This window comes from Suncus etruscus, chromosome 17, assembly GCF_024139225.1.
Source record: "Suncus etruscus isolate mSunEtr1 chromosome 17, mSunEtr1.pri.cur, whole genome shotgun sequence".
Lineage (NCBI taxonomy): Eukaryota > Metazoa > Chordata > Mammalia > Eulipotyphla > Soricidae > Suncus > Suncus etruscus.
In genome coordinates, this window is record NC_064864.1 from 15,427,807 (window position 1) to 15,454,543 (window position 26,737).

General features: G+C 38.1%; 1 protein-coding gene across 1 annotated transcript in view; it reads right to left on the reverse strand.

The window, feature by feature from the left end:
- The window catches only part of PRKG1 (protein kinase cGMP-dependent 1), a 1,196,983-nt gene that overhangs the window by 425,918 nt on the left and 744,328 nt on the right, over positions 1-26,737 (reverse strand). The window contains exon 4 of the mRNA XM_049764671.1: positions 2,476-2,581. Coding sequence (XP_049620628.1) covers positions 2,476-2,581 — 106 coding nt within the window. The remainder of the gene's footprint in view (positions 1-2,475; positions 2,582-26,737) is intronic.

Consider the following 26,737-nt stretch of genomic DNA (forward strand, 5'->3'; position numbering starts at 1 on the left):
TAGCTATAAGGAATGATAAAATCATGCAATCCACTGCAACATGAATGGAAAAGGAAGGTATTATGTTAAATAAAGTAACCAGAAGTAAAAGGATAAACACAGAATTATAGCACTTATATTTGGTATTTTAAATAACTAAGTGAAGAAAAGTAATAGTCTAAATGGGAGTTGTCTTGATCACCCATGTCCCTAGGGTATAGTGAGAAGAAAAGAAACTGAGTAGAAATGAGAAACACAAATAGAAAGCATGGGGGCTAGGGGCCAAGAGGTCTCAGGTGCATTGGTATTTTTAAAAAAGGACAGAACTAAATATTTAACAATGAAATCAAGAGACCCAAAATTTCACATCTAAACTTAAAATAGGGCTGTTTTACTGGCATTCTGGAAGGCAGGAAAAATGGTATAAGGTGTACTTGGACAACATCGATGGAAGGCGGCAGACACTGGTGGAGTTGGCCCTGATTCATTGTATGTCTAAAACTCAACTATGAAGGATTTTTTTTTGGGGGGGGAGGGGGTTTGGGCCACACCCGGAGGTGCTCAGGGGCTCCTCCTGGCTGTCTGCTCAGAAATAGCTCCTGGCAGGCACGGTAGACCATATGGTACACGGGATTTGAACCAACCACCTTTGGTCCTGGATCGGCTGCTTGTAAGGCAAACGCCGCTGTGCTATCTCTCCGGGCCCAACTATGAAGAATTTTGTAAATTGCAATTGTTTCAATAAATTATTAAAAAAGAATATGTGAACAAAAGTACTACATATACACAGCAACATCTCCATTTCTTAAAAAATACTTTTAAATTGTTATCAGATAGCATTAACACTCATTCATTTCTTTGTAAAAACGAACCTACAAAAGTTAAAATCATCGACATAGGCTCCCAAAACTTAGGTATTTGGAAATGAAACTAAAAAGTATATTCAATGAGGCAGAAACAAATACAAATCACCAGGATAAAATAAAACTACAATAGATAACTATAACAATTTTTTTTTGTTTTTTGGGGGGCCACACCCATTTGATGCTCAGGGGTTACTCCTGGCTAAGCACTCAGAAATTGCCCCTGGCTTGAGGGAACCATATGGGATGCCGGGGGATCGAACCAAGGTCCTTCCTTGGCTAGCACTTGCAAGGCAGACACCTTACCTCTAGCATCACCTCACCGGCCCCAACTATTACAAATTTTACTAAAACATTTTTAGTCTTCAGTATCAAATTTTTCGACAACAAAAATAGAAATATAAATTAAATTTTTATTTTTATATTCTAGATACTCAAATTATCTTGCTATTAATCTTTAACTCATGAATTAATGATCATAATTATCAAAGATGGTTGTTCAAGATAACTACAGAAAACTACTTATAAAAATATGGTAATCCAAATTGCCAATTTTTTTTTAGTTTTTGGGCCACACATGGCAGTGCTCAGGGATTACTCCTGGCTCTGTGCTCAGAAATTGCTCCTGGCAGGCTTGGGAGACCATATGGGATGCTGAGAATCAAGCTCAGGTTAGTCCTGGGTCCACTTCATACAAGGCAAACATCCTATTGCTGTGCTATTATCTCCAGCCCCCAAATTGCCATTTTTGATGACAAAATATATTTCCTTTTTTTTTAGGGATGAGGACATACTGGGTGTTTACTGTTGGCTCTTCAAACAGGGATCACTCCTGGCAGGCTCAGAGGACTATATATGGTGCCAGAAATCATGCCTAGGTAGGTCATATGCAAGATAAATGCCCTACCTACTGTATTGCTCTCCCCCCCAAAATATATTTTCTTTAAAAGGAAATTATGCTGAGGATGTAGCCCAGTGGTTGCCTTGTATATGACATACCCTAGTCTAATTCCTAGCACTGTAATACATAAATAAAAGGAAATAAAGAAAAAACTGCATTTCAAATATCAGTAAATACTGAAGAAATAAAAATGGCTTTTTATTTCAAGTCTCATGATATTTTGAATCATTATAAAATATAAAATCAAGAAAAGTAAAATCTTTTCATTCCACAAGTGAAACATAAAATAAAAGTAATTGGGGAGATTAAAGTCAGAATTAAAAGATAATAAGCTTCTTCTTGGAACTTTTCCATCTTAGTCATCTGACCTTTAATATGGAACCTCATCAAGAGATGATTCAGCCTTACAGTGTGTTTTATTTTAGAAGAAGCACCATAATATATTAGCCTATAAATTATTAGAGATGAATTCAATAACATTTTTAAGAAAATTCTAATTTTGTATCTGTACTTTTCTATGACGGAATATTGAATGAAACCATGCTGCTGCCTTAACCACATATCATGAAAACTAGAACTAGAAATATGATGAGTCAAATTCAAAGCCTTGCACTTCCACAAAATTGTAAGCTATTAAGACAAAGATAAAGGAAAACATTCTTTGTTGCACTCAATTTCAGAGAAGAGATTGGTAAAAAAACACATTTTCAGTGAGCAAAGAAAACATCCTACCTTTTCAAAAATTCCATATACTCGGTATGCTTGATGAGTCCTGTCCTCATCATTATTGTTTGAAAGCATTGTCGATCGATAGCCCAGAGTTTCACGTTTACCAGAGCTAGAAAAAGAAATCAAATGGGAAATATTAGTGAATTCCACTTCAGACAATATCCTACAAAAGAGTTGATTTTGTTTTGAGAGGTGAAAATGATGTCCATATCAAGTTTTTATTGATATACAATATCACTAGTCTATGCTTGAATTGGTTCTCCAATACCACAGAGTTCAAGGATTTCGGATTTCCACCTATATCCCATGACGACACAGTACCACCTCGGCCATGTCCCCATCCCCTGAGTATCCTCAGTACACAATTGTGTTGACCATATTCCAAGATTGTGGGCAGTGTCTAAATCTTTGGTTTCTTTTTCCTTTATACTCCACAAATGAATGTGATTATTAGGTATTTGTTAATCTGACTCACTTTATTTAGCATCATACCCTCCAAATCTAGCCAACTTGTAGCCAACTTATAGCAAAGTGCTACCTTTTGTATTATTTTTTTCACAGCTTCGAGTATGTGTTTGCCTGTCTGTTGATTTATCACTCTTTATCCCTTGTTGAGCAGTTTCCAGATTTGGCCAATTTTAAGTAATACTACAATGTATAAAATATATTTTTCCGGACACTTTTTGGTCTTAGGGTACATGCCCAGGAGTGACATGCAGGGTCATATGGAAGCTCTATGCTTAATTTTTTTTTAAGTTTCCAAAGAGGCTGAACCAAGTAACAATCCCACTACACAGTGGTTGAAGGATTCTTTTTTACCACATCCTCACTAGCACTTATCATTTCTGAATTTGATAAATACCATGCTCATTGGTGTGAACTGATATCAAATATTTTTTATATTAGCAAGTATTTTTTGATGGGGAAGGTAGTATTTATGTTTTGGGACAGACATGGTGGAGCTGGGTGTTACTCTAGCTTCTGTGCTCAGGAATTACTCCTGGCAGGCTTGGGGGACAATATAGGGTACCTGGTATCCAATCCATGTTGGCCTCATGAAGGCGAATCAACTTGCTGTACTATATTCCCTCTCCCAATAGCAAGTATTTCTATAGGCAGAAATTATCTTAGACCTTCTATACCTGTATTATATAATAGGAAGTTCCAAGAAATTACTATGCCTAAGAGATGAGAAAGACTAAGTAAAACATTGAAAGTAATTTACTTGCATTAATGAAAGTAATTCATCATTACACATGAAGTAAATCACACAAATATAAAAAGGTACACCAATAATACTCCCCTTTTTTAATGATATTAATGATTTATATGACTATATATACACACATATATATTTTGGGGTCCACAGTTGGAAATGCTCGGTGTTACTCCTGGAGTAACTAAGTAATTATTCCTGGAGGGCTTGGTTAGCTATGTGGGATGCCAGGGTTTGAACCAGGGTCTGGTGCACTCAAGGCAAGAACGTTCCTCACTGTACTATTCTTCCATTCCCTCATATGAGTTTTTGTTTGTTTAAAGGCCACATCCTGACTTTGCATTCAGGAACTACTCCTGGCAGATTTCAGGGGATTTATGGGGAGCTAGTGATCAAACTCAGGTCAGTTACATGCAAGGCAAATGCTATAGCCACTGTGTAATTGCTCCAGCTGTCATCTGATCATATTTTAATAGTAAGAAGCAAAGATAAAAATTCAATAATAGGTTTAGGAGCAACTTTAATATTAGAGAATGACGCTAGAATAATTATATGACTATTTATACGCAGATCCCACTTCACCAATTGGGATCTGAGCCCTGTAGCCAGTTATCACATGAAGTTATATCAAATATTTATTAAAGTTTAAGTTTTTATACAAGTGATGTACAGTTAGGTTTTGAAAGTGAATGCCACAGAATTTCATCATTCACATGACTAAGAAAAAAATTTAAAAAATGCATTGCATTGTAACATAACCTATCAAGGTAAACTAAATGTTAAAGAGAGCATTCAAAATCTTAATAACTAAGGCATGTACTGAAAATAGTATTTCTATTCCATTTGCATTTGCAAATTTTGACAGTAGAAAATATCCATTATCATGTGAATTAAGAAGTATGATTTAGATGTAGAAAAGGCATAAATGGGCACTTTAGAGGCCAGTGTAGAGTTTAATGAGCAAACTATAAAAAAGATGGAAGAAAGAAAGTACCCCTTAACAAGTTCCAGATATATGGAGGTGAGGAAGAAGGAAAAGTTCAGAATAATTAGATCATGTGTCTTCCAGGGTTGGGCATGGTTCACAAGGGGTAAAAAAAGAAAAGTATTGTGTATTACAGTAAATCCATCTTTGAATTATCCCTTGCAAAATTGTTTGAAGAGAAGAAATTGGAACATGATTTTCCCATGGCCAGCTCTTTACAGGAGAATAAAGATGCTCAGTGAAGTAGAAATGCAAAAGCAGCAAGGACAGGTGGTATGTGAGGACTCCATTCCATATGTTCTTTAGAAAGGACAATTTATCAAAGACAAAGTACAGCTCAAGTCTGTGAACCCAGGCAACTTTCCAGAACACCTGTTTACTTGAGATAAACCATAAAACTGGATGGAATGACCCCCCGAACTTTGAAATTCAAGAAAGAGTTTTATGAGTATAGAAGTGAGACTGGGCAAGATATGAGTCAGGACAGTGATGGACAGAAGTTCATTAGATAGGTAAATTGCATTTACAGGTGCCCAGCAAGGAGTGAGTGAACTTAGGCTGTGGGGGTCCAAAGAGGGAGGCAGAAAGAAAAGGCTGAGATTCCTGCTATAAGGTAATGCAAGTCCTAGGAAGCCAGATCAGGATGAATCTGATCAATAGAAATATATTAAATATTATTAGTTGTTAGGTTGCACCTAATTTTACCTAAAACAAAGATCATTCCCAGTTCCTTTGTATGTTTCTTTACTACTTGGATTTACCCCCAAAACAGATATTGCCTTACTTGTAAACCTGGATGAGAACCGGCTCAGGATAGCTTGAGCTGTCTGTCCTCTTACTGTCCTTATTGCCCCACCCAAGGGTGGTCTCTGTAGTCAATAAAAATGGCATTTCTGGCAGGCAACTTGGTGGAGATAGAAGACTGCCATACTATACATGTCTCACCCTGGTTTGAATTATTTCATGCACAACCCTAATTCAGACTCGTTCACCTGGGGTTGGAGATATGGTGTGTGGGATAATTTTACAATTAACATCTGGATGAAAGTGCTGTCATTGGTGCTAGTTAAGCCACAACCAGGTGTGAGCCACTGGTCCACTGGGTAGTACAGAATGACTTCAATGTGTTAAAAGACAAAACGAAAGGGACTTATCATGGGTACTTTAAAATGGTTTTCTGGTTGTTGCCACATCTGGCAGTGCTCAGGGACTGCTCCTAATTTAGGAAAGTTTCTTCTTGCAGTGCTTGCTTGGGAAATGACTTGTGCTAAGAACTAAACCCAATATTCTCATCTTCAAAGGAAGAACCTTCATCCTTTCTGTCATTTCCTCAAGCCCTCAAAATAAATTTAAATACTGGTTCAAAAATTTTTGTTTTCCTTTTTCTTAACACTGCCAAATTCAGTGCAGTATAGATATATTTCCTGCTAAAGGACTGCCAATTTTGTTATTTAAAGTATTTTGGCAACAAAAATACCTATATCATTATTACACATGCTTTTATTTTATTTTATTTATTTTTGTTTTTGGGGTCACGCCAAGCAGCGCTCAGGGGCTACTCCTGGCTCTACACTCAGAAATTGCCCCCTGAAGACTCGGCATACCATATGGGATGCTGGAATACGAACCACAGTCCTTTTGCATGGAAGACAGCCACTCTACCGCTGTGCTATTTCTTCAGCCCATGCTTTTAATTTTGATAGTAGTATTTGGGAGTTGCATCTAGGAGCTCAGTACAAGGTGTGTATTTTATCACTGAGCTATATTCTCTGTCCTTTATATATAATATTTGAATGCACTTTAAAGAAATGATCAGAAGTTGAAACACACTTCTTAAGGTTTTGCCCTGCAGAATACATACTCCAAGCAAAAAATAAGATTCTAGAGTCTGGAGTGATAACATAGTGGTAGGGTGTTTGCCTTGCATGTAGCAGACCCAGGATGGACCCAGGTTTGATCTCCAGCATCCCATGTGGTCACCAAGCCTGCGAAGAACAATTTTTAAGCATAGAGCCAGAAGTAACCTTTGAGCACTGCAGGGTGTGCCCCCCCAGAAAACAAAACAAACGAACAAAATTTCTATTATAGGCTCCAAAACTGAGGTGTAAGAGTGACTGCAAAAAATAATTAATCCAGGAGTAGGCAAGAATTGAATTTAGAGACACTCAAATAACAGAAGAACAATGCCCATGATGCCAAATTACAATCCTCTATAAAAATTCTTGGGCAATATGTATGTATGTATGTATGTATGGGGGGTGGTTTTTTCCCAGGCCCTGCTAAGGAACAGTTTCTTAAGTCCAGAAAGTTAGTATAGTGGGAAAACATTTGGCTGATCCCAGTTCAATCCATGTCACTCCATATGGTCCCTGAAGCCCTGAGAACTGCTGGGAAAAACAAAAACAAACTAACCTCTTTGCTTTATGAAGTTCTTTTTTTTTTTCTGTCATTCACTGGCACTCAGCACTTGTCATCAATAATGTTAATTATCTGGGCTATGTCATGTCTCCCAAAATAAAATTTGCAGATTCCTTAGAGAATAATCCTGATCTTATTTTCTATAACCTTCATAGACTCAAGAAATTTTTTATTTACTAAACATATATATTTGTTAAATTATGTGAACTACATGAATGAAACTTATCTACCAACAAAACTTAGGTCTAGGTAGACTCTAATGTAATATAAATTCCTAAGTTGGATTTCAGGTATTATATTCCATGTGCTGAAAAAATAATGAAATCAGGGGTCAGAGAGATAGCACAGTCGTAGGGCATTTGACTTGCATGTGGCCAACCTGGGAGGGACCTGGTTCAACTTCCTGTATCCTGTATGGTCCCCCAGCCTGCCAGAGGTGATTTCCGAGTGCAAAGCCAGGAGTGACCTCTGAATGCTGCTGGGTGTGGCCAATAACCAATCAACCAACAAAGTTAAATAATAATTTAAAAAATTAATGAACTCCTAGAGGGTCTGGAACTATATAGCACAGTGTGCAGAAAACTTGTTTTGCATGCAGTTAACTCAGGTTTGATCCCTGGCATTCATATGGTCCCCCAAGTCCTTCCAGCACTGACCCCTGTTTATAACCAGGTGTGGCCCCAAAACAAAAATGGACTACTAAAACCAGAGGCAACAAGTTGGACTGATGACAATTTTGCAGGCATGAAGTCTTGGTCAGATCCCAGACACCAAATGGTCTCCAAGAGCATGAGTGACTCATGGGTCAACCACCCCTGAGTGACCACTGAGCCCTGAGATCTTAACGAGGAGACCTTGAGCACTGCTGAGTATTCTCCCTAACTTCTTCTTCCCAGTTTGCATAGTATGTTTTCATTTTGCCTTCTAATTCCTATTCATATGGGTGATTGAAATAGCTCTAAAGCTGAGCTTCAGGTATTTTGCATGATAATGAAACTGGCTTGCTGGTACTGTAAATGTGTCCATGACCTTGGGCAAATTGCCTACATCCTTTGACAAATTTAGCTTGTACACAGAGAAGTCAAGTCAGCATTTTACCAAAGACAAGCATGACTAATAATCACCTTGCCTTGATACCCCAAATGTGATTACTTTAGGCTGGTGATTAGCATTTTGCTTTCTCAACAGCCCAGCCTGAAGTTTATCTTCTTCTACCATAATTTAAAGAGCTCATTCAAAAAATAATCATAATAAATCTTGGAGCTAGAGTAGTAGCACAGTGGGAGGGCATTTGCCTTGCATGCAGCTGACCCAGGATGGACCTGAGATTGATTCTTGGTATCCCATTGGTCCCCTGAGTCAGGAGCTATTTCTGAGTGCAGAGCCAGGGTAACCCCTGAGCACTGCTGGGTGTGGCCCAAAAAGCAAAAAAAAAAAAATCATCTTGATTTACCTTTTACCTTTTATTACCTTGATCTTTGTATTGTATTGTATTAATAATCTCTTCAGAGAATAAACATAAAAATAATCAATGTTTTTTTCACTATGATGGCTTTCTTTAAGAACATTTTTTAATCTTGATCCAGGAGTAATCCCTGAATATAAGCAAGTGTGGCTCCAAAACAAAAATGGACTCCTAAAGCCAGAGAGAGCATGTTAAACTGATAATAACCCAATTCCAGGTCTTGTGGTTGAAGTTTTAAGTTTGAGTGGTAGAAGGTGTGTTGGAAGGAAATGTTCTTTTTCTGTTCAAATATTTATCTCAAATATTTCAGGAATAAATTTTTATTTTAGGTTAAGGCCAAAACTCAGTAGGAAAATAAATTGCTATTGCTGAGATCTCCAAGTACACTGTATATTAAGAATACCTTAAGTAGCATAGAGACATCAGTGGAAATTATTAGGCACATTATTGGTGAGGTGTGACAACTGTATAGAAAAACTATAAATATTAACACTACTGTAAACATGGGAACCTAAGTTATAATATTTTAAAAGGGTCCAGAGCAGCAAGAGTGCATGCCTCGAATGCAGTCTACCTGAGTTTGATCACTGGCATTCCTTATGATCCCCAGAGCCCTGCCAGGCGTGAAACCTGAGCACAGAGCCAGGAGTAAATTATAAATAGCATTGGGTGTGTCCCAATGCTTGAAAATAAGTATCTTGAAGCATGGATAAGGAAATAGTGATTTCCTTATTGCTAGGAAATCAGCTAGCCCAAGTGCTAACTGATGCATGTTCTGCATTTGTGAGACCTGGTTTCAATCTTGGCCCCACATAGCTCATCTCTCCTCCTTCTAGCAATTCTGGAATGACACCTGAGCACCAACACAGGAATAACCACAGAGCACAACTTGTGCTGGCCCCAGAACTTAAAGGTAACTATTTGTGAACTTTTTGAATATGAAGATTAACATGATGCAACAGCAAAACTTCTAAAGTGACCACAAGTGTGACTTTCATCTTTGTGATACTGCTGGGGAAAATCATCTGCAATAGGATTCATATTTGGCAAGATTTTACCAAATCATGTGCAGGTAATAAAAACAAAAGTTTAACATGTCTTTACATGACTGAAACCCAACCACAATCATGTTTGTAATCCAGGTGTTTAAATAAAGATATTAATTTTAAAAAAAGTTCAACATGGCCAACAGAAGTGTCACCTCTAAGGCATAGGACACAAACATATAGTTCACATTTTTTAAAAAAAATTGTGACATCAGGCCACAGATACTTAACCAACTGGATCGGATCACATGTTACACATGAAGAATGCCCAGGCTAGATCCCTGCCACTGCATGTCCCCTAATCACTGCCAGGAATGGCCTCCACATGTAGAGATAGGAGCTGTTTGTGAGTGTTGGAATAAGCAGATTTTCATTCTATTCAGGATAATTTGTCTTTGCTCGGAGCTTGTCATTCATGGGACTGGAAGCATTTTTCTTTTTTTTTTTTTTTTTTTGGTTTTTGGGCCACACCCGGCAGTGCTCAGGGGTTACTCCTGGCTGTCTGCTCAGAAATAGCTCCTGGCAGGCACGGGGGACCATATGGGACACCGGGATTCAAACCAACCACCTTTGGTCCTGGATCGGCTGCTTGCAAGGCAAACGCTGCTGTGCTATCTCTCCGGGCCCTGGAAGCATTTTTCAATTGAAGCACCTTTTGGATTGGTTCCTTACTATTCCTGGTCACCATGCTAGGGAGTGGTCTTTCAGTTTCTAATAAAGGCTAGGGGTCCCAGAGAGAAGCTGCTTGTGGTTTCTGTTTTCCACAACTGGTCTATTCTTTTTGCCGGCCTTAGTGCTAGGAGCAGAAAGCTTGTGTTGAAATTTTCCTAGATCTGTTCCATCTCCTTTAACTTGGTGTATATTATTTCCTGTGTCAGAGTTTGCTGTCAGATCTGCACACCCATTTCCCAATCCCTTGGGATTGGGGCATGAGGCTTCCACTTCATGTGAGTACAGTTAAACTGTAACCCAGAAGCCAAGAAAAAAATGGGTAAAAAAATTATTATGCACTAAAGAAGTTGGCACTTATGCCAACCCTGATGATTGGCAGTTTTCTGTATACTGTCCACTAGTTAAGAACGGATCTTTAAAAAAAAAGTTAAAACATTTCAAAAGAAATTGTTGTGATACAGGAAAATATGAAACAAAATCTAGTGTTTCAGAGTTTTTATTGGCTCAAGCTTTGCTCACTTATTCACTTATTACCCCGAGGAGTTTTACCAGATACCATGTATGTAGTAAATAATAAAACACTTAGTATCTGGCCCTCTATAGAAAATACTGGTCCAAATCCTGGCCTAAAATAAAAAGAAAAAAAGAAAGAAAAAAAAGGAAAAAGTATAATAATGAGTAGTGGTATGAGAGTCAAAACTGGCAGTTAACATAGAGACTTCAGAATTTCTTGAAAAGGACCTGAGAAGAAGCTAAAGGCTTTGCTGAAAATTATCAACTTTGCCAGGGCTCATTGCTTGTTATTATGAATAGTATGTCTGTGTCACTTCCAAATTCAAAAGTTCAAGTTCCAATGCCTATCTGCCAATGGGATCCTTGGAAGTTAGGTTCTGGTACAGGGTTAGAGTGATAGTAAAGTTAGTGGGACACTTGCCTTAAGTGCAGCCAATAGGGCTTCAATTCCTGACACTCCATAGGGTCCCCCTGATTCATCAGAAGTGAACCCTGTGTGCAGATACATGAGCAAGCCCTGAATACAATGAAACCCAAAATCAAAACACAAATAAAGGTTCTGGTGCTAAATCCAGGATAGGAGTATGTGTAATCCCCACACTAATGCAATCCTGAGGGCACCACGCAGGTAGCTCATAGCTAAACTTAAAAATACATTTCTGAGAGTTTAACAGTTTCCACAGATGGCAAATCACTCCTGAGCTGCTCAACTTCAGCACTTGAGATACCAATTTCAAGTCCAGGCATCTATGCTTTTGATGACTCCACTATCAAAAGTTCTCTAAAATTCTTTTCCTGGGTTTGAGTCATTTGCTACAGCATTTCACTGCACTCAGAAAAAAGACATGTTCTATGTGACTGACTTATTTAAAATGATATGCTTAAGAAAAATTCAAGGCAAGAAATTGACAAGGCAAGGTATAAAGAACAAATAGCTTCTATATCTCTTCAGATGAGATCATCTCTGGTTATTTCATGTGTTTACCAACCTAGGATAGAAACTCTCCAAATATTTTATCTGGAGTTTTAAAGAGATTTTGTTATAAAAGATTTATTGAATCAGTACTAATGAGCCTCCTTTCATGCTGGTCAAAGAGAAGACAGAACCCTTTGATGTTGGGTTCTCCTCAAAAGAAGAAGAGACTTCCCAATTCCAGGTGGATTCAATGGTCAACTCAGTGACATAAGACACTCCAATTAGGCAAGTCCAAAAGTATTTTTTGTTAGAATATCTGTGGTAAAGATCAAATACTTGAAAATCACAGAAGGTAATTATATTAGAGAACTATAGAAGATAGATCCCTAATGTCTGTAGGCATGTACCAATAAAGGGTCTTGTGAAGATATAACCAGTGTAAAATCACCCCATGCTCTGTATCTCCAAACCCAGGTGAATAAGTCTGAATCAGCGTTACACATGAAATAATCCACACCAAGCTGAGTGTGAGACATTTGTAGTCTGGTAGTCTTCTACCTAGTATGGAGAGCCAGCTGCCAGCCAGAATTTCTGGTTTTTATTTTTTATTTATTTTGGTTTCTGTTTTTGAGTCACACCTAGTGACGTTCAGGGGTTACTCCTGGCTCTGTGCTCAAAAATCACTTCTGGCAGGCTTAGGGGACCATATGGGAGACCAGGGGTCCATCCTGGGTCTGCCGAATGCAAGGTAAATGCTCTACTACAACTATGCTATCTCTCTGGTCCCAGAGAACAGATGTTTTTATTGAGTACAGGGACCACTTCTGGGTAAGGCAGTAAACTCTTCAAAGTTTACAAGTAAGACAATCTCTGTTTTGGAGTAAATTCAAGTTGTAAACAAGCATACAAAGAAACTAGGGATGATCTTGGTTTTGGGTAAAATAAAGTTTGTTGTGCTTAAGCAATTCTGTCTAAAATACTTGCTGTAGTAGTCTGAACTGGGACATCCAACATCTATCTAGAGGCCCCAAAGTTTGAGGAAAAAACACATGGGATTTATGAGAGGTGGGAAATCACATCTTTATTTTTACTACCCTGTGACTGAAATTTAGCCTGCTTTCTATTATAAGGGTAGACAACAAACCACGGTAGTGGCTTGTTACCAAAAGTAACCATGGCTTTTTTATAGCATCTTACATTTGCTAGAGATATATTAAACATAATTTACATTCATCACTATTTTGAAATTGTGATAATTGCTTAACCAGCATCTAGGTCTTATTTTTAATGTTATCTCATCACAATTTTAAATGTTTTATCATCATAGTTTATATAAGTGGTTTCCCCTATAGGCCCAAATTTTATGCTCTGACAAACATTATCTTTGAAAGATGGAGATATATATAGGTCATTGGTAGAGCACATGCCTTTCATGTGTAAAGTCCTGAGTTCAAAAAAGTAAACATAATTTTGAAGGGACTTATGCACAAATGTCTGAAGCACCCACAGAATAAATATACTTGCTCTGAGTGTGTCCTGGAGAAAAAAGAAAGTAGGCAAAGAAAAACCAGGGTAGGTACTTAATTAATATGCATAAGCACTTACATACACATTACTAATAGCTAAATAATGTATCCTTAGGAAATAGTTACTTTTCTACATTCTTTAATTATTGCTAAAACCTCCCCAGGATTTCAAATTTTAATAAGACAAGGTTTACATTGCACCCAGAAGAGGTTTCCTAGATCTTGCACCAGCATGAAGGATGCCTAGAGATCTGTTAATAATCTGAATCAACAATCAACCAACTAGAAAAGCTCCCTAGGAAGATGGGTAACATCCACATATATGAAGTAAAGGGGAACCAGGGATCTAGCTCAGAAAAGTGGTGAAATGCTTTGCAAATGGGATTCCCAGGGCAGAAGGCTGATCTCTGAGACCCCAACAAGACTAACAGTGACCCTGAGCACAGACAGATGTGGTACAAATGTAGAGTTCAGGAAGACTAAGGTGCTGAGTGAGACAAGAGATAGCAGTAAAATGTAAAGGAAAGAATAGATGGTCCTTATTGCAGAGTTAGGAGAGGATCCCATGTAAACACAAAGGTTAAAAGATAGAGGTTTACTTCAGAAAGTGTATGGTAGTAGTAGTCTAATTGCGTACTAAAGAACAGGCCCCAGAAAAGTTAGGTGGATTCATAGAGAAAAAACAGAAGATGGATAAATGAACAAGAAAGAAACAAGAAAGGCAAATAAGTTGAGATTACTTGCAATGAGCTAGAGTACATGTTTTGCCTGCAGAAAATCTAAATCTGATCCCCAGAACCAATGGTTTTCCTCAAGTTCCACTGAGCAGGGAGCCAGGCATAGATCCTGAGCATAGTTAATTTGGTCCCAAAATGTAAACAAAGTTTAAGAGGAATTAGAAAGAGATATTAGCAAACTCATAATTATTCAGGGAGATGAATAAACTCTTATAGAGCAAATTATACTCAGGAACCTGGATGAATTTGAAAAGTATCAAGGACCTAGAATTATAAGGTCAGGAAAAGAGTTGGTTCCAACACCCAATTTTTAGTTACACTTTTATATGATTAAAAAATTAGACAAACAAATGTTATGTTCATATTATTCAAGAGTACACATACAAGTATATTTTCAAATAAGTACATTTTCATTTTTTGTTTGTTTTTGTTTTTGGGGGCCACACCCAGCAGCACTCAGGGGTTACTCCTGGCTCTACGCTCAGAAATAGCTCTTGGCTGGCTCGGGGGACCATATGGGATGCCAGGATTCGAACCACCATCTTTCTGCATGCAAGGCAAATGCTTTACCTCCATGCTATCTCTCCGGTCCCACACATTTTCATTTTAATAGTTTTTCATTGAATCACCATGAGACACAGTAACAAAGTTGTTCATGCTCGAGTATTAGTCATAAAATGTACAACACCCAACACTTCAGTAGTGGATATTTCTCATCAGTGTTCCTGGTTTCCTTACTGCCCTGCCTCTCCTGCCTCCTTCCCTGTCTGTATCTATTCCAGTCATATCTCTCTCTCTTTCTCTCTCTCCCTTTCTCTCTCTCCCTCTCTCTTTCTCTTTTTTTCTCTCTCCTTTCCTTTTAGAGACTGTTTTGCAATATTGTTATCACTTTACCTCCTTTCAGCATCCAGTTCTTGTCCAGAGAGATCATTTTCAACTATTATTATCATAGTGGTCCCTTCTTTGCCCTAACTGCACTCTCCAGTTCTTTGTAACCACCACTTTTTAAATGCAAGAACCCTGTGCATCATAACTGAATATAAGTGAATCATAATGAGGTTGCAATTTTCTTTTACAAATGTATTATGACCCACAAATTATAACCTTAAACTAGCTTCTCGTACTTTAAAATTATCCTTGCTATAATAAAGAAATATAATTAGTGTTCTGGAAATGTTTTATTCAATAGGTATTTGCACTGCAAAAAATGTGCTAGGTTGCTGTAAATGCCACAATAAATGTTGCAATAGACACTTTGACACTCAAGTAATTTTAGGAATGATAAGGAAGCTAAGATGAAAGTCATAAGAAATATCAAATGTCAGCCACGAAAACTTAATATTTGGGAGCTAGTATTTTTCTTTTTGGTAGCTGATAAAGAAGTTATAAATAAATGACCTATAAGGACATGAAACAATGACCAAAAACATTAAATATTTGGTAAATGCAAATCTAATGCTACGTCTTACTCATTAATATAGCTTATTATTATTACTATTATTTGCAATAGACAAGGTTTGAGGACATACCTAGTGGTGCTCAGAGACTATTTGTGGCTTTGTGCTCATGAAACTATCTGTAGTACTCAGAATTTAACTGAAGTCGGCTACATAGGAGGCAAATGCTTTAACCTTATATTATTTCTCTGGCCCCAATGTACTTATTTTTGTTTGTTTGTTTGTTTAGAGGGCCACAGCTGGTGACATTCAGGATTACTCCTGGCTATGTGTGCTCAGAAATTGCTTCTGGCTTGGGGGACCATATGGGACACCGGGGGATTGAACCATGGTCAATCCTAGGTCAGCACGTACAAGGTAAATGCCCTACCACTGCGCCACTGCTCCAGCCCCTGATGACTATTCTTAAACAGCTAACAAATATTGGTTAAGAAAGTGGAGTAGAATTTGTGTGCATTGCTATGAGAATATAAAACTTTTCTGCCTTCTGTGTAAAGTAATTCATCAAAAAATAACTAAATGTAGGGGCCAGAGCAATGGTACAGCGGTAGGGCATTTTCCTTGCATGCAGCTGACCCAGGACTAACCATGGTTGGATTCCGCAGAGTCGCATATGGTCCCCTGAGCCAGAAGTGATTTCTGAGTGCATAGCCAGGAGTGATCTCTGAACATCACTGGGTGTGGCCCAAAAATCAAAAGAAAAATAAAAACTAATTGTAGAATGTATGTGCCAGCAATTAACCTTCTAGGTACATACAAAATAAAGCAAAAAATAAAAAGCCTACAAAAATCTTAGTACAGTAATATTTACAGTCATTCACAGCAATATTTTTCATAAAAATAGCTCAAAAAACAAATGTTTTATTATACATTGGAGTATGTGTGTAAATACATTGAGGTATCATTTAGCCTTTTTATGGAAATAAAATTCTGATACATAACATTATACCAAGAACAATAAGACCAAAAAGTCAGACATTTTATGTTACGTTGATATGAAGTAACTAGAAGAGTATACTCAGAGACAGGAAGTTGCATAGTGGTTATCTGAGGCTGCAGAAATTGGAGATGAGGAAATATTGTATAATGGAATCATTTTCAGTTAGAGGTAATGACAATTAACTTTAGATAGATCAGGATCACAGCTGTCTACAATATGAATGCACATACTGTTACTGAATTGCCCTCTTGAAATGATTAGAATGATTAATTTTTTGGCATGTCTGTTTTACAACATTAAACTGTATCTTAATGGGCTTAGTTGGTTAGAAAATAGATAATATTTCTTTATTGTGTTTTGTTGTTTTCTGTAAAAACTCCCAGTATTTTCAGTATCAAATCAGAGGTTTACTCTTCAAGCCTGTGTTGTCCCTTAAATATGTATGCTGCTTACTTGTCTGTGTGTTTCTTTGCTTACTTATTTCCATTCTGAAGAAGTGTTTGTTCACCATAAGTATGTTCTTCTCTCTTTCTTTCCCCTCAGTTCTTTTTGTTTCAACAAAATTATCTTGCTACACACACACCCTCAAATCAAAACTTGCTATTCTATACATTTTCTCAAAAATGAAATACAAATAGCCAATAGGCACATGAAAAAATATTCCATATCAATGGTCATCCAGGAGATGAAAATTAAAACAACAATGAGGTACCATCTCATGCAACAGAGATTGGAACACATCACAAAGAACAAGATCAATCAGTGCTAGCATGGATATGGGAGAAAGGGACTTTCATTCACTGCTGGTGGGAATGCCATCTAGTCCAAACTTTCTGGAAAACAATATGGACATTGCTTCAAAAATTGGAAATTAAGCTTCCTTATATCCTAGAGATATGCCCTAGGAACACAAAAACACATTTAAAAATACCCTCTACTTTCCTATGTTCATCACAGAACTATTTAGTCTCCAGAACCTGGAAGCAACCCAGGTTTCCAACAGCAGATGAGTGGTGAAAGAAACTGTGGTACATTTACGCAATGGAATAATATGCAGCTGTTAGAAAAAATGAAGTCATTAAATTTGCTTATACATGGATGGACATGAAGAACATTATGCTGAGTAAAATGAGTCAGAGAGAGAGAGGGATAAACATAGAATAATCTCACTCATTACTGGAATATAAGGAAAATAAAAGACAGTGTGGGAATGATATCCAGAGGTAATAGAGATGAAGATTAGAAGGACCAGTCCATGGTAGAAAGCTTGCCACAAAGAGTTGAGAGTGCAGTTAGAGTAAAAAAGGGTCTGGCTCTTTTCGTTAGCAGCAGCACAAACCACAATGTCAAAAAAGGAAAGGGAGAGAGAGAGCACAAAGTAAAATGCCTGCCCCAGAAGCAGGTAAGAGGAAAGGGGGCATCAGAGAAGTTGAGAGGGAAACTGATGACATTGTTGGCAAGAAATGCATCCTGGTGAACTTTGCTATATATTTTACGACTGTAACTCAATCATGAACAATTTTGTTTGAGGAAAAAAAACAGTATTAAGAAACCTTTGTGACCATGATGTTTAAATAAAATAAATTAATTAAAATTAAAATTAAAATTAAAAATTAAATAGAACATGCTGTTCAAGGCAAATTTCAAAGTTCATAGGCAGTATCAATGATTTTTTTTTTGTTTGATTGTTTTTTTGGGTAACACCTGGCAGCGCTCAAGGGTTACTTATAGCTCTATACTCAGAAATCACTCCTGGCAGGCTCGGGGACCATATGGGATCCCGGGATTCCAACCACCAACCTTCTACATTCAAGGCAAACGCTTACCTCCATGCTCTCTCTCCGGCCCAGTATCAATGTATTTCTTAGTTCTTTCTAGTATTCAGTCTTTCTCAGCCCTCCAGATTAAAGCCCTTTTCTTCCCTAGGCCCCTGTTCCTTACGATTCAACCCAGAGTAACATTCAAACTCGCTGTGCTCTGGAGTCTAAAGTGTTCTTACACTACAAGGTTTAAGGTTATCTTTTATCCCTTTCACCCTCTTCCAGACATAACTTCCTGGAAAAAATTGTCTGTATTTATTTCTTTATCCTTTAGTCATTGTGAATGTGTAGTGTCCAATATGATAGCACCTAGCCATATGTGTTACAGAGTACATAAAAAGATCAAATGAAATGGTTAGGAATCGCAGTGTGTTAGACATGTCATTTATGCACAGGAATTGGAAGAAATAAAAGCATTTTCTGAAAACGTTTTCTTCTGTTCTGTTGCTACACTGACGGGTGGAAGGGGTCATACATTGCATCATCTATTCAGTGGTCCTCAAACTATGGCCCGCGGGCCACATATTGTATTTGTATCTGTTTTGTTTCTTCATTGCAAAATAAGATATATGCAGTGTGCATAAGAATTCGTTCATAAGTTTTGTTTTTACTAGAGTCAGACCCTCCAATGGTCTGAAGGACAGTGAACTGGCCCCCCTGTTTAAAAAGTTTGAGTCATGCACGTGTTGGTGTTGCTTATTGTGTGACATTTTTAGTTACAGTATGTTGATGTGCTCTTATAGGAGAGTCTCACACTGACCTAGGTGCTGACATATCTTTTTAGCTATAGTGCTTTCGAGGGTGGGACACACTTTACTTGCGGTCCTCACACATACATCATTGTGTTCCAGGTCTCACAAACCCTGTGGCAAAATCAGATGTCTTGGTACATGGCAAAAACTTGAAGGGTTGAAGTGCATATGTGGTAGGCAGCGACTCTAGTTCTTCTATTCTAGCATCTCCTGGTCCCCAATCCAGAAAGATGACCCTAGTAGTCTCCAGCACTGCTGAGCCCAAGTAGCTTCAGGATGAAAATCACCTACAAAGGCTAAACACTGCTTGGAAGATCCTTTCCAAACAAATAAAACCCTAAACAAGCAAGTCACTAGAGCCACATATGGGCAACACTAGGAACTAAATTTATTTTTTTTTTTGGTTTTGTTTTTGTTTTTGGGCCACACCCAGCGTTGCTCAGGGGTGACTCCTGGCTGTCTGCTCAGAAATAGCTCCTGGCAGGCACGGGGGACCATATGGGACACCGGGATTCGAACCAACCACCTTTGGTCTTGGATCGGCTGCTCGCAAGGCCAACACCACTGTGCTATCTCTCCGGGCCCGGAACTGAATTTATAACCTCACACTTCAAACATGGTTAATTTTTCCATTGAGCCATCCTCTAGGCCCCAGAATAATTTTATTGAAGTGAGGGTTATAACGAGCAGGCTATGGTTGGGCCTACAGTGTTTGGAAGCTACCAGGTCTGTACCCAGTGGTGCCAGAGGTAGGATGCAGGACTCTGCCACATTCTTGGTCCCATGGGGCAGGGGAGGAGGGGAAGTATATTGTTTACATTTTTGTTTTGTTTTATTTTTTGGCCACACCCAGTGACCCTCAGGGATTACTCCTAGACATGCGTTCAGAAATCGCTCCTGGCTTGGGGGACCATATGGGACGTGGGGTGTGTGGGAGAGATCAAATTGTGTAAGGCAGAGGGGCAAGCAAGATGGCGCCTTGCAAGCGCTAGCCAAGGAAGACCGCGGTTCGATCCCCTGGCATCCCATATGGTCCCCTCAAGCCAGGGGCAATTTCTGAGTGCTTAGCCAGGAGTAACCCCTGAGCATCAAACGGGTGTGGCCCGAAAAACCAAAAAAAAAAAAAAATTGTGTAAGGCAAATGTCCTACCACTGTGCAATCATCTGGCCCCTTTTACATTTTAACATGATATTTTAGATATACTTGGCTAAAGTAAATGTGCTACTAAAATTACAAGTATATAGATGTTAGGGTGCTTGACTGGCATGTGCCTCATCCTCAACCCCCAGCATTGCATGGTCCCTAAAACACTTTCAGAAATAATCCCTGAGCTTAGAACAGTGCTTCTCAATTATTTTCTGCCATGCCCCTTAGGAAGAAGAAAACATTTTTCGTGCTCCCCACACACAACTATAAATAGTATCTTTATTTAAAAAAACTTTAACCTGTAAAACAAAAATATATAAAATAATTTGAACTGATTTTTTAATCAGAGGTGATGTCTGGATTTCTGGATGTCTGGCTACAATGAGCCATTTTGCAATGCATAGCTTTTCGAAGTGGGATTTGAAGCAGGACACAGCAACTCTCAGCTCCAAAGACACACAGAGACATAAACACGGGACTTAGCTTTTTATGACAGTGTTTGTTGAGGTCAAACGCAGGGCGCACCCCACTATTTGAAAAGCACTGGCTTAGAGACAAAAGTAGCCCCATTCTATTACTGCTGGATATAGCCCAAGCACTTTATAAAATCAAATTATGTCTATTTTTTGTTGTTGTTTGTTTTGGTTTTTGAATTTTTGTTTATTTTGGGGCCACACCTGGTGACGCTCAGGGGTTACCCCTGGCTATGCGCTCAGGAATCGCTCCTGTCTTGGGGAACCATATGGGATACCAGGGGATTGAACCATGGTCTGTCCTAGGTTAGTTTGTGCAAGGCAGATGCCCTGCTGCTGCACTATCACTCTGGCCCCTATAACTATTTTTTTTAATGTATAAAATCTTTATTTAAGCACCATGATTACAAGCATGATTGTAGTTGGGTTTCCATCATAAATAGAACATCCCCCTTCACCAGTGCAACATTCCCACCACCAATGCCCCCCATTCCTCCCAGCTCCTGCCTGTATTCAAGATAGGCATTCTACTTCTCTCACTCATCTAGACTGTCATGATAGTTTTAGTGTAGTTATTTCCCTAACTCTATCACTACTCTTTCTGGTATACCTATTTTTAATTTAATATTAACTCCCAGAAAAATCTGATTCGTATCACTTAAACTTTTCTGCTTATACATGTTATTCTCATGCTATATCTTTAAAAAGCTTCTCTTCTTTTGTGGTACAACATTAAACAAGAGCTCAAATATATTCTAAACTGAATTGTGATTGTCAAATATTTTATCTAAATAAAATATTCCCTGCTTTTTCTACTTCTCAGGCAGAGTCACCCTTCTGATCCTTATTTAGGAGAGCACTGTTAGGCTATTTCAGCTTTGTCTGAGTCTTCCCCTGAAGCTGAAAAATTATTAAATTTTATAACCAGGATTGCATAGCAGCATTTTTTTCCTAAGTCAGGCTCTGACTTTCAGACAACACACTCAGGTGATAGAAGGGTCTGATTTGAATTGTTGTCAAAATGGATTGCCTGTAGCTTCTTTTGAAGATTTAGGAAAACTGTCATTAGCTTAATCTTCTACTTCACCCAGAAGCATTAGAGAGTGCCATTTCAGAAAGGCTTCGTGCCCAAGGAACTTAGGAAACTTTATTTGACTCTCAACATTGGATGCTTGAATCATCTGTGATCATTAGAATATATGGAAAGACAGAATTAAAGGCTTAGAAGAGACCTTGAGGGGGTCCGTGAAGCTTAGAATTGCTTCCCATCATTATTAAGGCATATGTTAGCCTACAGCCAAATCCAAACTGCTGGGATGTTCTGAAACAAATGCTTTCCTAATTAGAAAGGGCCGTTTGCTATTTAAAGTGCATCTGGAGCATACGCATGCCACCACTGTGCCAAGTGATCCCTATGAGCGTGGATGAGATAAAGCTCATATCTGAACAGAATTTCCAAAGTAGATATACACAGACATAAGCATATATTTATTGCATTTATATACATATATATATACACTGTTAAGAAGATGAGTTATAAAATGGGACACTGAAGATATAAACCACTACTGTAATAATAGCAAAATCTCTACATTGTATGATTTGGGAAGACACACTATAATAAAGTTGCATAGTGAAGCCAATAAAAATGAAATGTTTTGTTTTTCAACTGCAGGTGGACCAGGTCTAAACAGACCATTAGGAAGAGATGAAAACAAAAGCCTCATGAGCATTATACAAGCAGGTCACATTCAAGGAACTGAGTTTTTGGAGGCTGGTAGAGTGTAAAATATGCTCCATGTTCTTTTTTGACAATGAACTAAACAAGGACCTTCCAGGATATCCCGGAAACAAATCCCCAGAAAGGGATTGAAAGAGAAGCCCCAAGCTGCCAGGAGCTAGGAGATAGATCAAACAAATATGGACATAGATTAAAATAATTACATAGATCATATCAACTTGGAGGTCAGATCCTCTTTATTTGGGGACCATATTTAGAATATTCAGAGATGGCTTCCAGGGCAATCTGGGCATTCAAGGTGCAGGGATAAACCTTGGGTCTGCCCCATGCAACGTAAGTGGCCTACATGCTAGACTATAGTCCCAGTCGAAGAACATACCCTTTAATACTCATAGCAATAATCCACATGGAAAGAAATTGTCATATTTCCCTAGTATTCTCCCTTGTACTCTCTCCCCCTTTCTCTCCATTTAAAAGTCCTTTTTTATTTTTTAACAAAGTCTTATTTTTTTTCTGTATAAAGGACTTCCCAATTAAACAAAAAGCCTGCCTTTGGGTCTAAGCAACACTCACCTGTGTATAACAAATATATTCCCTAGTAATAACAGATATAAGTATCTTACATCTGTTAAATGCAATTTTGTGGCAACCTGTAGATTCATGTAAGGACAAAAGAAATACAACAATGACCTAAAAGTTTTCATCACAAAAAGTGCTTCAGAAGCACACCTGAGACAATGGCAAAGAAAGGATTCCTGAATCATTTGTGAAAGTGGATGGGGTGTGAATCAAAGGAGCATTTAAACCCTGGGATATTGTTGTAGTTAAGTATGACTGCAGTTAAGATTGAGTCTAGAAGTTGAGTACATCACTAAAGTAAACTGCAGGGAGTCACATGTGTAGAAGAAATGTTGGTGTTATTTGTCGACTTCTATGAAGAAAATAGAGTTCCATGGTTTAGGCACCTCAAATTTCAAAATTCCCAAATTCAGAATAAAAGCACAAGACATAAATAAATAAATAAATAGCATGCTACAGCATGGAAATCAGTAACTGAAAGTGTGACCTACACAAAATCTGTGAGGACTCGAATAATTTAGGAAATTTCTAATTTAGGAAATGGGGATAATAATGTGGATAAATTATTCTCATAGATCAAATAACTTATCATAGATACTCAGCGTAATTCCTAATACCTAAAATGTTATTCATGCAAGGATGCATTCTAGTGTTATTAGCTTATGAATACATAGAAAACAATCACTCAAAAGTAATTGGTAGGACCTTGACTATGAATTTAGAGAGCTTGATAAGTAAAGAACAAATATTTACATGTAGCAATAGAGGAATTTATTCACTAGTTCAGAATAAAAAGAAACCTTGTTGGTAAAAATGCATTCAGGTTTAGGAAAACTTGGAGGTTGAAGGAGGAAGTTAATATTAAGACTGAGAGTATGTTGATATGATGACTAAGACAAGAAAGCCAGATCACAGCAGCACAGAGATCAATAAAGGCAAAAAAAAAAAATGAATGTCTTCAAAAAAGACATACATGGTTAGAGAGGTGACTGAGCCTACTGAATGCATGTTGACTAGAAAATGGATCAGTCTTCAGCAGCAGATGGTCTCCTGAGTACAGTAGAAAAACCCCAGAGCCCAGATTCAGGTGTGAATTCACCACCACCCCCTCCTGAAATATTTAAAAATGGAACAGAAACATGAGTGTAAAATGTGCTCTGTGTCTCCATGTTCTTTTCTGACAACTTCATTGCAAGATCTAAAGACAACCAAAGCTCAAAACAAATGAGTAAAGAAGTTGTGGTATGCACTTGAATACTAATCATCTCTAAGATAAAAAATAGGAAGACTTGATGTTTATTTTTCTTTACATTTAGGTTTCTGAGCCACATCATAAATTGCCTGAGAGCTACTCCTAACTTGTTGCTCAGAGGTTGCTCTTGACAGTGTTCCGGGGACCAAGGATAGAACCCACATCTCTTGTATTCAGAACAGACACTCAAATGATTAAACTATCTCTCCAGTCTAAAGTCTTTCTTTACATTTCAAAATGATCAGGTATAATAGTAGCAGAGCAGCTACCCTGTAGGTGTGAGGCTCTGTTTTTACCTCTGGAACTTTTGCATATGTGTACATGTGTATACATACACCTATATACATATATGTAAAATTGGTGAGGTCATGCTAAACAAAATAAGCCAGGAGAAAGATAAACACTGGATCATCTTATACTTAAGTAGCGTATAAATAGAGTGAACAGAAAATGTACTGAGTAAAAATTAACCTTTTTACTAGGGTCAGAGAGACACAATATAGACACCTGCCTTATGATCAGCTGACCTGGGTTTTATCTTTGGCAACTCATATGGTCTACCAGGTACACTGGAAGTGGTCCCTGAGTTAAGACCTAGACACCACCAAGTGTGGCACAAAGACCCAAAAGAACAACAAAAATCTCAGTCTAACACAAGATCAGAAGGGATCAGGGGAGAGTGGAGGGGACAGTCCCTATGAACTGTAGTGGAGAAATATTGATGGGCACTTTAGTGATCAATGTGGTGTGAAACTATTGTACCCTTCAAACAAGCATTTATATTCTTGTGAACTAATGCTACGTCATTTTTGTAAGTGTGTCTGATTCAACTTTATATCCATAATACAGTGCCAGTTTTTGACATCTAGAGTCAATATGTTTGCTGAATAACTCACTTTTTTTTGGAGGGGGGGCACACCTGGTGGTGCTCAGGGTTTACTTCTGGCTCTGAACTCAGAAATCGCTCCTGGTGGCACAGGGAACCTTATGGATGCCAGAATTCGAACCACAGTCCATCCTGGGTTTGCCGCTTGCATGGCAAATGCCCTACAGCTGTGCTGTCTCTTCGGTGGCCCCTCAAAAACAGTCCTGTTCAGGACATTTAGATATAGAGTATCTCCTAACTCTACATTTCTACATAGTTCGATTCTATTTCAAAACCTAGGACAATTCTAGGATTGAATATTAAAGAAACAGTTTGAGATCCTTTAGCAAAAGGTGAAAAACAGAAACAGAAACTAGGCTACCATTCCACATTGATGAGATTCACTTTTCATGAGCACTGAAACGTGAACTCAATTTTTGTGCTATCAGTGATGCTCCAATCCTGGCACCTTGAAGGCTCAACCCTAAGCTTCAATCTCTGCAGTTCTCCTAAGATGACACGATTTCCTGCAGGTTGACACATTTCAACAGTGTGCTCAATCCAAAAATACAAGCACATGTGTGGGAAAAGTCGCTGCACATCTGTGCGTAGCAGCCGATTTTAAGTTCTGAATCTCATTAAGGAATCCAAGCATTACATCTGTACATCTGTAAGTCTTTTTGTCAGTTGAAAGGGCTATATCCCTAAACACTATACCAAGATGTCGAAAACATATGCTTATGTATTTGCTGAAATTCAAGTAAACATCGCTAAAATTTAAAAAAAAAAAAAAAGTAACTTTTTCTTGCAAACTTAACTCTGTGCCTTCAACTCCAAAAGTCCTAATTTCTATTCCCAAATGAGGGACTTCTCTTTTCCTATAGCACACGGTTGCTCTTTTGTGCCAACAGTGAGCCTTTATGCCAGAAGCCATATATTTGATGAATTCTTAATTAATCTCATTTCCTGAGGGGGTAACATTAACTTCAAATATTCTGTGTCGATTAGCACCCTAGTGAGTTTCCCCTGTTGAGATGCTTTAGAAGTTCCCATTCTGTTGTAGACCTATATCACCTTCATCCTTCGCCACCTTAAGGCTAAACTCAGACAAAATTTATGCTTGCTTTCAATATGTCACATAAATACGAAAACTGAGGCTTTCACCTAGGATCCACTAAAAAGATGAATAACATAACTGGTTTTAAACAGGAGAGAGATAATATTCCCTTACATTTATGTTTCAGGCTCAAGTGGAATTTGATATAGAAAAGCACCTTTTTGTTCAGACTTCTCTGTAGTCAGTTAGACCAAGCATTTTCCGTTTGGCAGAAATCAGGGGGTGTTGTGGGGGGAACCATCAGCAAAGGGAGCTCTCTGCCTCCTCCGCTGGCAAAAGAAGTAGACAGCATCAAGAAATGTCAAGAGAGCTCAGCTGTTATACATTTTCAAATGTTCTACTTTTGGCATATTATGAGAATGCCATTTGCCTTCTTGTGATTTTTCTCAACTAGAAGATGTGTTGAAAAGAAAACTGATCTTTAAGAATAATTAGAAAATGAGTTCTAATTGACCCGCATGCCCAGGTTGTCTGCGCCATTATGCAACAGAGAAGTTGATAGTTCCTTTATTTACACAAATGAAAGAACAAGCCTATCATACATGTGATGACAGGAGCAATCTCTACTCAAGGAGGAAAAATTAATCTTTTAAAAACAACTACTACTTAAGCACACTAAACACCTCTT